Source organism: Hyla sarda, chromosome 9 (genome assembly GCF_029499605.1).
Source record: "Hyla sarda isolate aHylSar1 chromosome 9, aHylSar1.hap1, whole genome shotgun sequence".
Lineage (NCBI taxonomy): Eukaryota > Metazoa > Chordata > Amphibia > Anura > Hylidae > Hyla > Hyla sarda.
This window is the reverse complement of record NC_079197.1, coordinates 18,007,582-18,019,903: the sequence shown is the minus strand read 5'-3', so window position 1 is coordinate 18,019,903 and position 12,322 is coordinate 18,007,582. Positions and strand designations below refer to the sequence as shown.

General features: G+C 45.2%; 1 protein-coding gene across 7 annotated transcripts in view; it reads left to right on the top strand.

Moving 5' to 3' along the window:
- The window catches only part of IQSEC2 (IQ motif and Sec7 domain ArfGEF 2), a 227,854-nt gene that overhangs the window by 22,050 nt on the left and 193,482 nt on the right, over nucleotides 1-12,322 (top strand). For 3 of the 7 annotated variants that reach the window (XM_056541238.1, XM_056541234.1, XM_056541245.1), the window contains exon 2: nucleotides 4,644-4,712. The exons of 2 other annotated variants lie outside the window; for them this stretch is intronic. In XM_056541238.1, the coding sequence (XP_056397213.1) occupies nucleotides 4,644-4,712 (69 nt within the window). Of the gene's footprint in view, nucleotides 1-2,525; nucleotides 2,578-4,643; nucleotides 4,713-12,322 lie in introns of those variants that run through there. 2 more of the 7 variants (XM_056541242.1, XM_056541235.1) reach the window with 2 other exon arrangements.

Here is a 12,322-nt window from a genome sequence, read left to right as displayed (position 1 = left end):
GAGGCATATGATTGGTAAAACTCAGATTTACAGCAGTGTTGCTGCGGGCTGTGTTCCTCCTACTGTTGCAAAACTATAACTCCCAGCATGCCCTTACATCATTTGGCTGTGCAGGCATGCTGGGAGTTGTAGTTTTGCAACAGCTGGAGGCATATGATTGTAGTCCCCCTGTATTAGACACACACACACACTGACTTCATTTATTCATACACATGCACATTACCTAGATAACACAGATTTATACACATACATACATGCAGGGACACTTACTTTTCCATTCAGTCCCCATCCTCAGTCACCAGCTTCTTTCATCATCTGCTCACAGGCAGCAGTGTACTCCCACCCCTCCCTTCTCCTCACAGGCAGCATTGTACTCCCACCCCTCCCCCTTCTCACAGGCAGCAGTTTACTTCGCCCCTCCCCCTTCTCCTCACACAAGCAGTGTACTTCGCCCCTCCCCCTTCTCCTCACACAGGAGGCTGTGAAGTAAACACAGACAGTGAGGGAGCCGATCACAGCAGCTTTAGATCTGCAGACCTGTCAATCATGAAGTGGGTCCATGACGTAGGTGATAAGTGGACACAGCCAGGCTGGTATGTATCCCAGGAGGCAGGGAGGCAGTTTTTTGACAGGCTTTTTCATACTGAAAATGTTTTAATGAAAGCAATTTCAAAACCTATTGGTTTTGCATGCTTTACAACTTATCAAAAGGTTTTATATTGGACAGTGCCCATTTAAGTAAATTAATCTTAAATAGGCACTGTCAGATAAAAAATTTTTTTTTAATGTTGTGCATTTTGGCAAAACATGAACCACTTCCGCTTTCATTTGGGTGGTTTCTGGCTTGTGCCGATTTTGGGGGAGATTTATCAAAACCTGAGCAGAGGAAAAGTTGCCCAGTTGCCCATAGCAATCAATCAGATCACTTCTTTAATTTTGCAGAGGCCTTGCGAAAAATGAAAGAAGCGATCTGATTGGTTGCTATGGGCAACTGGGCAACTTTTCCTCTGGACAGATTTCGATAAATCTCCCCCCTTGTGTAGAATTGGTGCGGAATCTGTGCGGAAGTTGCTGGGCTTAAATTTGAGGCGTAATCCGCATGCGGATATCCTGCCGTGTGAATAGACTAGGGATCGGCCGATATCGTTTTTTTTAGGGCCGATACCGATACCGATAATCGGTGCAGGTTAGGGCCGATAGCCGATAACTTATACCGATATTCCGGTATAAGTTATCGGCTATTTAACCCCCTGCGACACCGCTGCAGATCATTGATTTAAAGCGGGCGCTTTAAATCAATGATCTGCAGTGGCTTTTGCGGGGCCATAGACCGCCGCTGCCACCACCCGCTTCTCTCCCCCTACCTGCCAGGGTGCTCCAGGCCATCCATCCATCGTTCATGTAGTGTCCGGGGGCGTTCCGGGTGGAGGGTGGTCCGGTCCGGGCTGTCCTTCTCCGGCGGTCATCTTCTCCACTCCGGGCAGGCTCCGGCCTAGTACGCTACATAGACGTCGCTGCGCAGTGACGCCCGTGCGCAGCGACGCACCTGACGTCACGGCGTAGCGGCGTCTATGCAGCGTACTAGGCCGGAGCCTGCCCGGAGTGGAGAAGAAGACCGTGGGAGAAGGACAGCCCGGACCGGACCACCCTCCACCCGGAACGCCCCCGGACACTACATGAAGGAAGGATGGCCTGGACCACCCCCATTACGGGTAAGTTTAATTTTTTTTATTGAATCGGAGGGTGGGGGAGGGGCCCCGACCGGTATAGCGGTATGGGAAAAAATCCATACTGGTATACCGCCTAGCATCACGGTGGGGGGTGCGACGCGGTGCGGTGGGTCGAGAGGGTGGCGGTCGCGGTGTGGTGGGGGCGGTGCGGGGGGCGGGGCATTATCGGCAAGATAATTGCCGATACCGATAATGCCCAAAATCGTGATTATCGGCCGATAATATCGGCCATACCGATAATCGGTCGATCCCTAGAATAGACCCTTCGAGAAGCCGGATTGGTGGTTGCCGTTGCCGATCTACCATAATATCCTACGACGGTGTAGTTCATGCAGGGTGAAATATCTGTGGTGAATCGGCCCCATGTGAACATATTGTTAGTGCCTTTTTGGCCTAATGTCGCTCCCTTTCCCATTAGCCATCAATCGGTGAGACGTGACTCGTGGATGACAATTCTTTCCACTTCGTATATATGGCTTCAGGCCCCCGATCTGTGTAGGTGAAACATCCGCTAATACTACCGCCTTTCAATTTTCTTGTACAGTCAGAGAAAAAATAAATAAAAATGACCCCTCTGCGACGCGTTTCAGCAGTCAACCCGGTGAATCAAGCCCTTTGTCACCCTCCCCAGTCATTGTGCGCCTGGACCCCCCTCCGTCTGTCCCCCTCTCCCTCCATTCCTACACGCCCCCACACGCTTCCTCTTACTTGATGTCCCGTCAGCCGTAACCTATCACTAAATTCACTCGCCCTCCCACGCAGACTTCCTTCACTCCCAAAGAAGCACTTTGCTAGTGAGACGTTCACAATCGGAGCTGACAGAGCCAGCCGTGGAAAAGCTATCCAGGTGCCGCATTTGACTGTCATGGCAACTAGCGCTGCGGGGATGTAATTAGCAACCAGTTAGATACCGAGCAATTCTAAAATAAAGAGCCCCGGCCGCCGGGCTGCGAGGGGTTAAATGGCTGGAAGCAAGCCGTTTCTTTTTTGTTTTTTTTAATGCGCCCATCTATTTACCGCTTGGCAACCCTAATCTGCTGCCGCAGGACTATGTTGTGCCACTAAAGTGCTGGAATCTCTGTGTCGGAGGGCATGTCGCCCCCACCCGTCACTATCTCTGGGGTATTTTGGTATCATTGCTTTTTTAATTTTTTTTAACATTGCACATTTGCTCCCATACATGGAAATTTTAGTTTTAGCTCTATTTTTCCCTTGTACGGCTATGGCTTTTTATAGTTGCCAGCTGGCATGGGTAAGGTGTACATGATGGCTTTGTCTCAAATCTAGCGTTTCCCACCCAGGGTGCCTCCAGCTGTTGCAAAATGACAACTCCCAGCATGCCCGGACAGCCGTTGGCTGTCCGGGCATGCTGGGAGTTGTCTTGCAACAGCTGGAGGGACCCTGGGAGGGAATCACTGCTGTAGTCTTATGATTGGGAATTGGTGAAGTCGTATGCCAATGTTTCCCAACCAGGGTGCCTGCAGCTGTTGCCAAGAAACTAATACTCCCAGCCTGTCCAGACAGTCAAAGCTGTCCGAGCATGCCTAGAGAGTCTTCGTAAGACTGGATCATTAGACTACAGCAGTGTTTCCCAATCAAGGTGCCTCTAGCTGTTGTAAAACTACAACTTGCAGCATGCCCCTACAGCTGAGACTACAACTTCCAGCATGCCCAGACAGCCAAAGGGTGTCAAGGCATGCTGGGAGTTGTAGTTTTGCAGAAGCTGGAGGCACCCTAGTTGGAAAACACTGCTGTAGTCTTAAGATTGGGGACTGGTAAAGCCCTATGCCAGTGTTTCCCAACCAAGGTGCCTCCAGCTCTTGCAAAACTACAACTCCCAGTATGCCCCCAGTTAGCAGTTGGCTGCCTGGGTATGCTGGGAGTTGTAGTTTTACAAGAGCTTTAGGAACACTGGCTTGGAAACAATGCTGTAGTCTTATGAAGACTTTCCGGGCATGCTGGGAGTTGTAGTTTTGCAACAGCTGCTGTAGTATTCTTATGTAGTCTTTTGAAGGCTGTCCGGGCATGCTGGGGGTTGTAGTTTTGCAATAGCTGGAGACACCCTGTTTGGGAAACACTGCTGTTGTCTTATAATATTATATATTTCCTGAACACTGTTACCATGTCATAAAATAGGCTGGAATTATTTTATCTTAAATTGCTTTACTATAATATTTAAAGGGGTACTCTGGCCCTATTACATTTTATCCCCTATCCAAAGGATAGGGGATAAGATGTCTGATCGCAGGGGTCCCACCACAATCTGTCATTCAGCACCCACCTTTGCGAGCTCTCCGCAGTGCTGGAGGCGGAGTGTGCATCTTGACGACCATGGGGCCGGAGTATCGTGATGTCATGCCCCGCCCCCTCAATGCAGGTCTATGGGAGGGGGCGTGGCGGCCGTAAAGCTCGCAAAGGTGGGTGCTGAATGACAGGTTGCGGGGGTCCCCAGCGGCGGGACCCCCGCGATCAGACCTCTTATCCCTTATCCTTTGGATAGGAGATAAGATGTATTAGGGCCAGAGTACCCTTTTAACGCTTTTCTACATTTTTGCATGGACTATGCCTGTTGTTGGGTGACAGCCGGGTATAGGGGTAGTCATATAAGGGGCTGACATGTAAGGGTATGTTCACACTGAGGAATTCATGAGGCATCATTTCGGTCAGGAAATTGTAGCCTTCTGTCATTTTATCCATCAAGCGAAATTTGAGTGGAAATTTGAGTGGAAATTTGAGTGGAAATTTGAGTGGAATTGAAGAGGTGTGAAGGAGGAGGCTATTTAATTCTACTTTTCTGAATTCCTCTTGAATTCCTCAGTGTGAACATACCCTAAATCTGTATTGTTACATCGCCCCCCTCCTCCCTCCCTGCTGTTGTATCATTGTCATTTCTGTCTTTTTTTTTTGTTTTAGTTGTGGTGTTATGTCTGTGTACCAGGAGGCTCAGGATGAACAGTGTTCTATGTCGCTTCTGGATAGGTGAGTGCCGGGGGGCATGGGATGGCGGAACGAAAAGGATGAACGTAAAATGATTTTAAGATGTGGGTCACAGGAAAATCGGGTTTGTAGGTGGAACAAAAAATGTTCATGAGGGAGATTTATCAAAACCTGTGCGGAGGAAGAACGGTGCAGTTGCCCATAGCAACCAATCAGATTGTTTCTTTCATTTTTCAAAGGCCTTATTGAAAAATGAAAGAAGCAATCTGATTGGTTGCTATGGGCAACTGCACCACTCTTCCTCTACACAGGTTTTGAAAAATCTCCCCTTTACCTCCATAGAAACGTTTTAGTTTATTCATTTATTTATTTTTCTATATGGAAATAGGTAACACTTATGTGTAAGGACTCGTTCAGACTGCGGTCGTTCCACCAGCGGAACGTCCACTTTCAGGCGCTGCTGAAATCGACAGCTGAACTGTGTGGACACGTCCTGTCTCATGGACGGCAATGCACTCCGGCGGAATGTCCGCAGTGTGAATGAGCCCTAAGCTGGCCGTGTACTTCTTCTCTCCCTCAGAACACATGTATGCTTGGCCAGGGTGAGCGTGCATGTATTCTGAATTACGACAGGAGAGAAAGCCATTGTTGGACCCATTTGGTTGGTGCCTTATTTCCCTACTGAACAAAAAGGATGAGCAGTCACTCCTCGATACTTGGCTGGCTGGGTTAGCAAGTTCTCAAGGGGTTAACCAGCCTTAAAGTATTGTTGGCCTATTATAAGGAAATATTAGATTTGTGGCCCCCCCCCCACACCACCACGATAAGCCATCCAAAGGGATTGTGGCACTTTTCAGTGCCTTCAGTGTCTCCCAACCAGTGCGCCTTCAGCTGTTGCAAAACTACGACTCCCAGCATGCCCGGACAGCCTTCGGCTGTCCGGGCATGCTGGGAGTTGTAGTTTTGCTGCAGCTCTACTTTGTCTAATCAGGCTCTGTTCACACTGGTGTCATAGGTTTAGTTTCTTATGAATCGGGTTTAAAGGGGATTATCCCACTATTAGTGGATAACTATATGATTGCAGGAAGTCTAGCCTTTGGCTGTTTGGGCATGCTGGGAGTTGTAGTTTTGCTGCAGCTCTACTTTGTCTAATCAGGCTCTGTTCACACTGGTGTCATAGGTTTAGTTTCTTATGAATCTGGTTTAAAGGGGATTGTCCCACTATTAGTGGATAACTATATGATTGCAGGAAGTCCAGCCTTTGGCTGTTTGGGCATGCTGGGAGTTTTTCAACAGCTGGAGACACCCTGGATGGGAAACACTGCTCTACAATCTTGCATTGCCATTATTAAGTACTGTACTGGCGGCCTGAGGTACTGCAGCATTGCCCTGTTTGTTTATATGACAGAGCTTCAATGGTCACTCTCATGAAACTAATTTTTGTTATTGAACTCTTTATGGTAAATAAAAAAATCTTTTTAATGTACTTTGTTAAAAAAAAAAGTTTTCTAGGTTTATTTGTGTTTAGAAAAGCTGCCACGAACAGTCTCCATAATTGTCCAGAGCACATTTCCCCCCTCTCTCTTGCACAGACTTTGGTTGGCCTGGCAGAAGTCCTAAATCAGGAAATGCTGAGGGGGGAGGGGGGGGGTGCAGCCTTAGCCAATCATAGCTCATCTCACACTGAACTGCTCTGGGCTGTGTATAGCAGAGTGAGGGAGGAAGTTCTCCCCTGTATGGCTTCAGATGATGTCACGCCTGCTGGGGAACGCCCCTTCCCAGTCTGTGAATCTGACTGACACTGAGCAGAGAATACAGAGTAATATCAAGGTAGAAAACTAAAAAATACTAAAAATAAAGGCAGGGGGTGGTTTATCATGATGGGGGCAGTGAACTGGGAGGATTATAAAATTTTACAAGATCATGAGACGTGCTTTTTCAGTATCCTGCACCATCACTGCTAATAGTATGGAGAACATTGAAGAGGCTACGCCGATCACAGCAGCTGATGCCATGAGTTGAGCCATGGTAGGAGTGGATATCCCCCTTTTTTTTTTTTCTTCCAAAAACACCACCCCCTCAGGTTGTGTGTGGTATTGCAGCTTAGTTCCTTTTGAAGTCAATGGAACCAAGTTGTAATACTACACACAACCTGAGGACATGTGTGGTGCTGTTTTGGGAAGAAATTAGCTCTGGTTTTCTATTCCTGGATAACCACTTTAAAGTGGTACTCCAGTGTGAAAAAAAAAAATTCGAATCAACTAGTGCCAGAAAGTTGTTATACAGATTTGTAAATGACTCTTGTAAAGTACTTCCAGTACTTATCAGCTGCTGTATGCTTCAGAGGAAGTTGTGTAGTTCTTTTCTGTCTGACCACAGTGCTCTCTGCTGACACCTCTGTCCATGTCAGGAACTGTCCAGAGTAGAAGCAAATCCCTATAGCAAACCTCTCCTGCTCTGGACAGTTCCTGACATGGACAGAGGTGGCAGTAGAGAACACTGTGGTCAGGCTGGAAAGAACTACACAACTTCTTATGGGGCATACAGCAGCTGATAAGTACTGGAAGGATTAAGATTTTTAAATAGAAGTAATTTACAAATTTGTTTAACTTTCTGGTACCAGTTGATTAGAATTCCCCCCACCCCCCTTTAATACGTGTAGGAGCCCCTAGGCCCATTTGGCGATGGTGTGCTGGTCCCAAGACTACATTTCTCGTAGACGGTCCTCTTTCAGATGTTTGCTAAGGATGTATTCACACATGCAGGATCTGCTGCTGATTTGATGCTGCGTTCAGTCATTTAGTTCACATTGAAATCTGCAGCAGATCCTGTGCGTGCGAATGCGCCCCCCACAGGAAATTAGCTCTGGGTTCCAGAATACACGAGAAGCTTTCGTCTAATATTTGACCATTTGGATTGATCCGATCGTAAAGTGGCTGGTAATCGATATACATCGGCGCTGTGACTACGTTCTGCAAGTGGGAGGCGAACAGGCGCTGTTCCTCTATTTCTGTCGCTTCTGCATTCGTACAGGGCCCTTAGCCAATCATAGCTCATCTCACACTGAACTGCTCTGGGCTGTGTATAGCAGAGTGAGGGAGGAAGTTCTCCCCTCTATGGCTTCAGATGATGTCACGCCTGCTGGGGAAAGCCCCATCCCAGTCTGTGAATCTGACAGACTGAGCAGAAAATAAGGATGTATTCACACATGCAGGATCAGCTGCTGATTTGATGCTGCGTTCAGTCATTTAGTTCACATTGAAATCTGCAGCAGATCCTGTACGTGCGAATGCGCCCCCACACGAAATTAGCTCTGAGTTCCAGAATACACGAGAAGCTTTCGTCTAATATTTGACCATTTGGATTGATCCCATCGTAAAGTGGCTGGTAATCGATATACATCCGCGCTGTGACTACGTTCTGCAAGTGGGAGGCGAACAGGCGCTGTTCCTCTACTTCTGCCGCTTCTGCATTCGTACAGGGCCCTGATCTGTGGTAACGTTCTCTCACCGTCTCGGGATAGTAATACAGAGAGTCGGGGCAGGACGGCGGTGAGCTCCTCCTACATCGTACCCGGCAGGGAGGATTCTGTAGCTGTTAATAAGCTTTGAAGCTGATCATCTGGCTGACGGCGAACATGTGTATAGTATAATCAGAAAAAGCCTTATTATAGGGGCCATGTACTGCCTGGAGTCCCGCATAGTCACATGTAGGCTTTACCAGCCTTAAGACACCCTCAGACACCTTCTAAAAGGGGTTACACCAGTGTTTTTCAAACAGTGCATCTCCAGCTATTGCAAAACTACAACTCCCAGCATGCCTGGACAGCCGAAGGCTGTCCAGGCATGCTGGGAGTTGTAGTTTTGTAACAGCTGGGATCACACTGTTTGGAAAACACTGGGTTACTCAAAGCAATGAGCTGCTTAAAGGGGTACTCCACTGGAAAGCATTTTTTTTTTTTTTTTTTTTTTTTTTATCAACTGGTGCCAGAAAGTTAAACAGATTTGTAAAATTGTAAAAAAAAAAATAAAAATAAAAAAAAAATATCTTAATCCTTCCAGTACTTTTCAGCTGCTATTATGATACACAGGAATTTATTTTCTTTTTGAATTTCCTTTTTGTTTGACCACAGTGCTCTCTGCTGACACCTCTGTCCATTTTAGGAACTGTCCAGAGTAGGAGCAAATCCCCATAGAAAACCCATCCTGCTCTGGACAGTTCCTAAAATGGACAGAGGTGTCAGCAGAGAGCACTGTGGTCAGGCAGAAAGGAAAATCAAAAGGAAAAGAACTTCCTGTGGATCATAACAGCAGCCGATAAGTACTGGAAGGATTAAGATTTTTCATTAGAAGTAATTTATAAATCTGTTTACCTTTCTGGCATCAGTTGATTAAAAAAGAAATGTTTGCCAGTGGAGTAGCCCTTTTTAAGGCAAGCCTGCAGACTAAGAGAAGGAGGGGGTTGGATACAGGAGGCAGGACTGTGTATGTACATCGTCAGCTTAGCAAGGAATAGGTTACACTAAGCAAGGAGCTGCTAAAGACCAGCCTGCAGACTAAGAGGAGAGGGAGATTAGATGCAGTAGGCTGGACCATGGATATACAGCACCACAGCAAGGAAGAGGTTACACTAAGCCCTGAAACTTCTTTTGAGAGGAGAGGATATTTAATCTCTGATAATACACTTGATAACTATGCAGCATTTAAATGTATCCCAGAGACATGCATTTCGTGGTGGACATGTCTGTGGTGTTCAGTTACGTCATGTTTGAATCTATAGTGAACCCATCCATTGAAGCAATTTGTCCAATATATGATTTTTATACAGAAGCAGCACAGCAAGGGAGTGGTTACACTAAGTTCTGAAACTGCTGCTGAGAGGAGAGGGAAGCCTTGATTTATTTTTCAGGAACAGTGCAACACTATAGTTGTGATTAGAGATGAGCGAACTTACAGTGATTCGATTCGTCACAAACTTCTCGGCTCGGCGGTTGCTGACTTTAGCCTTCATACAGTAGTTCAGCTTTCAGGTGCTCCGGTGGGCTGGAAAAGGTGGATACAGTCCTAGGAGAGAGTCTCCAGCCCATCGGAGCACCTGAAAGCTGAACTAATGTATTACATAGTTAGTACGGTCGAAAAAAGACATATGTCCATCAAGTTCAACCAGGGAATTAAGGGGTAGGGGTGTGGCGCGATATTGGGGAAGGGATGAGATTTTATATTTCTTCATAAGCATTAATCTTATTTTGTTCCAGGAATGTATCTAATCCTGTTTTAAAGCTGTTAATTGTTCCTGCTGTGACCAGTTCCTGAGGTAGACCGTTCCATAAATTCACAGTCCTCACGGTAAAGAAGGCGTGTCGCCCCTTGAGACTAAACTTTTTTTTCTCCAAACGGAGGGAGTGCCCCCTCGTCCTTTGGGGGGGTTTAACCTGGAACAGTTTTTCTCCATATTTTTTGTATGGGCCATTAATATACTTATATACGTTTATCATATCCCCCCTTAAACGTCTCTTCTCAAGACTAAACAATTGTAGCTCCTTTAATCGCTCCTCATAGCTAAGATGTTCCAAGCCCCATATTAGTTTAGTCGCGCGTCTCTGCACCCTTTCCAACTCCGCAGGCTAAAGTCAGCAACCGCCGAGCCGAGAAGTTTGTGACGAATCAAATCACTGTAAGTTCTCTCATCTCTAGTTGTGATGAGAGGGAACCATTAATTTACCTTTCAGTGACAGTGTAACACTACAGCTGTGATGAGATTGAAGCCATGTTCACACATCCGGAATTTCCGTGTGGAATTCTGCAATGGAATTCCGCTGTATTCAAGGGGATTCTGCTGCGCAATGCACATTGCGGAATTTCCTCACTACATGTTTCTGGCTCGTAAATTCCGATTTCCATGTCCGCAGAAAGAATGAATCCCCACGGAATGCAGGCAGTGAGACTTTCCGTGTGGACAGTCCGGACTTGTGATTAGCACTACAGCTTTGATGAGAGGGAAACCTTAATTTACCTTTCAAGGACAATATAATACCGCAGTTTCCATATAGCCAGCTTTAGCTTCTGAGTTATGAAGTCGGATTAGTGTCAATCACCAGGGCAGCTTCAGTAAAGAAAGGGTTTGTTATATTGAGACAGCCTTAAAAAGGTATAGGAATTTATATAGTTTTATCATATATAGAACTAGAACACCCCTGTAAATTGGCTACATGAATGTTAAAGGGGTCTTCAATTTAGATAAAGAGGAAAATGATTTTCTGTTTACTTATTCATTTATTTTATTTTTGCTTCTTTTCTTTTGTTGTATTTTTTTTTTTTTTTTTTTTTGCTTTTATACATTTTTTTGGGATCTAGATTACATGCATGCCTATCCTATCTGTACAATGGTCACATGAGATCCAGGGGTGAGTCCTTGCCTTCTGCAGTTTATCACTCTTCCCCCATGTAAAAATAAATTTCCATGTAAAAATAAATTCATTCAACACCAGCAAAATATTTCCTGATTTGGTTTCTTTCTATGCTGACTCAGTTACTGCAGAATCGTGCTATCCACAAGCTGCAGCCCCCAGCTATTTACCTTAACCCCTTAAAGACCAGGTGTTTTTCGTTTTTTGCACTTTCGTTTTTTTCCTCCTTACCTTTAAAAAAAATCATAACTCTTTCAATTTTGCAGCTAAAAATCTGTATTATGGCGTATTTTTTGCGCCACCAATTCTACTTTGTAATGACATCAGTCATTGTACCCAAAAATCTACGGTGAAACGGAAAAAAAAAATCATTGTACGACAAAATAGAAAAAAAAATTCCATTTTGTAAATTTTGGGGGCTTCCGTTTCTACGTAGTACATTTTTCGTTACAAATGACACCTTTTCTTTATTCTCTAGGTCCATACGGTTAAGATGATCCCCTACTTGTATAGGTTTGATTTTGTATTACTACTGAAAAAAAATCATAACTACATGCAGGAAAATTTATACGTTTAAAATTGTCATTTTCTGAGCCCTATAACTTTTTTATTTTTCCGTGTTCAGGGTGCTATGAGGGCTAATTTTTTGCGCCTTGAACTGAAGTTTTTGTCGGTACCATTTTTGCATTGATCGGACTTTTTGATCGCTTTTTATTCATCTTTTCATGATAGAAAAAGTGAGCAAAAATACGCTATTTTGGACTTTGGAATTTTTTTGCGCTTACGCCATTGAACGTGCGGTTTAAAAAGTGGTATATTTTTATAATTCGGACATTTCCGCACGCGGCGATACCACATATGTTTATTTTTAATTTTATTTACTTTGATTTTATTATTTAATTTGATTTTTTTTTTATTCTTGGAAATGCCGGGTGATTCAAACTTTTATTAGGGGAAGGGATCATTGAAAGGGTTAATGATTTTTTTTACACTTTCTTATGCCATATTATAGCCCCCAGGGGGAGCTATAACATGGCATGTACTGATCTTTTACACTGATTGATCCATCTCCATAGGAATGGATCAATCAGTGTTTTCGGCGATTGAATGCTCAAGGCTTGATCTCAGGCTTGAAGCATTCATTCGGCGATCGGACAGCGCAGGAGAAGGTAAGAGACCTTCCTCCTGTGCTACAGCTGTTCGGGATGCCGCGATTATACCGCGGCGATCCCGAACAGCTCCCTGAGCT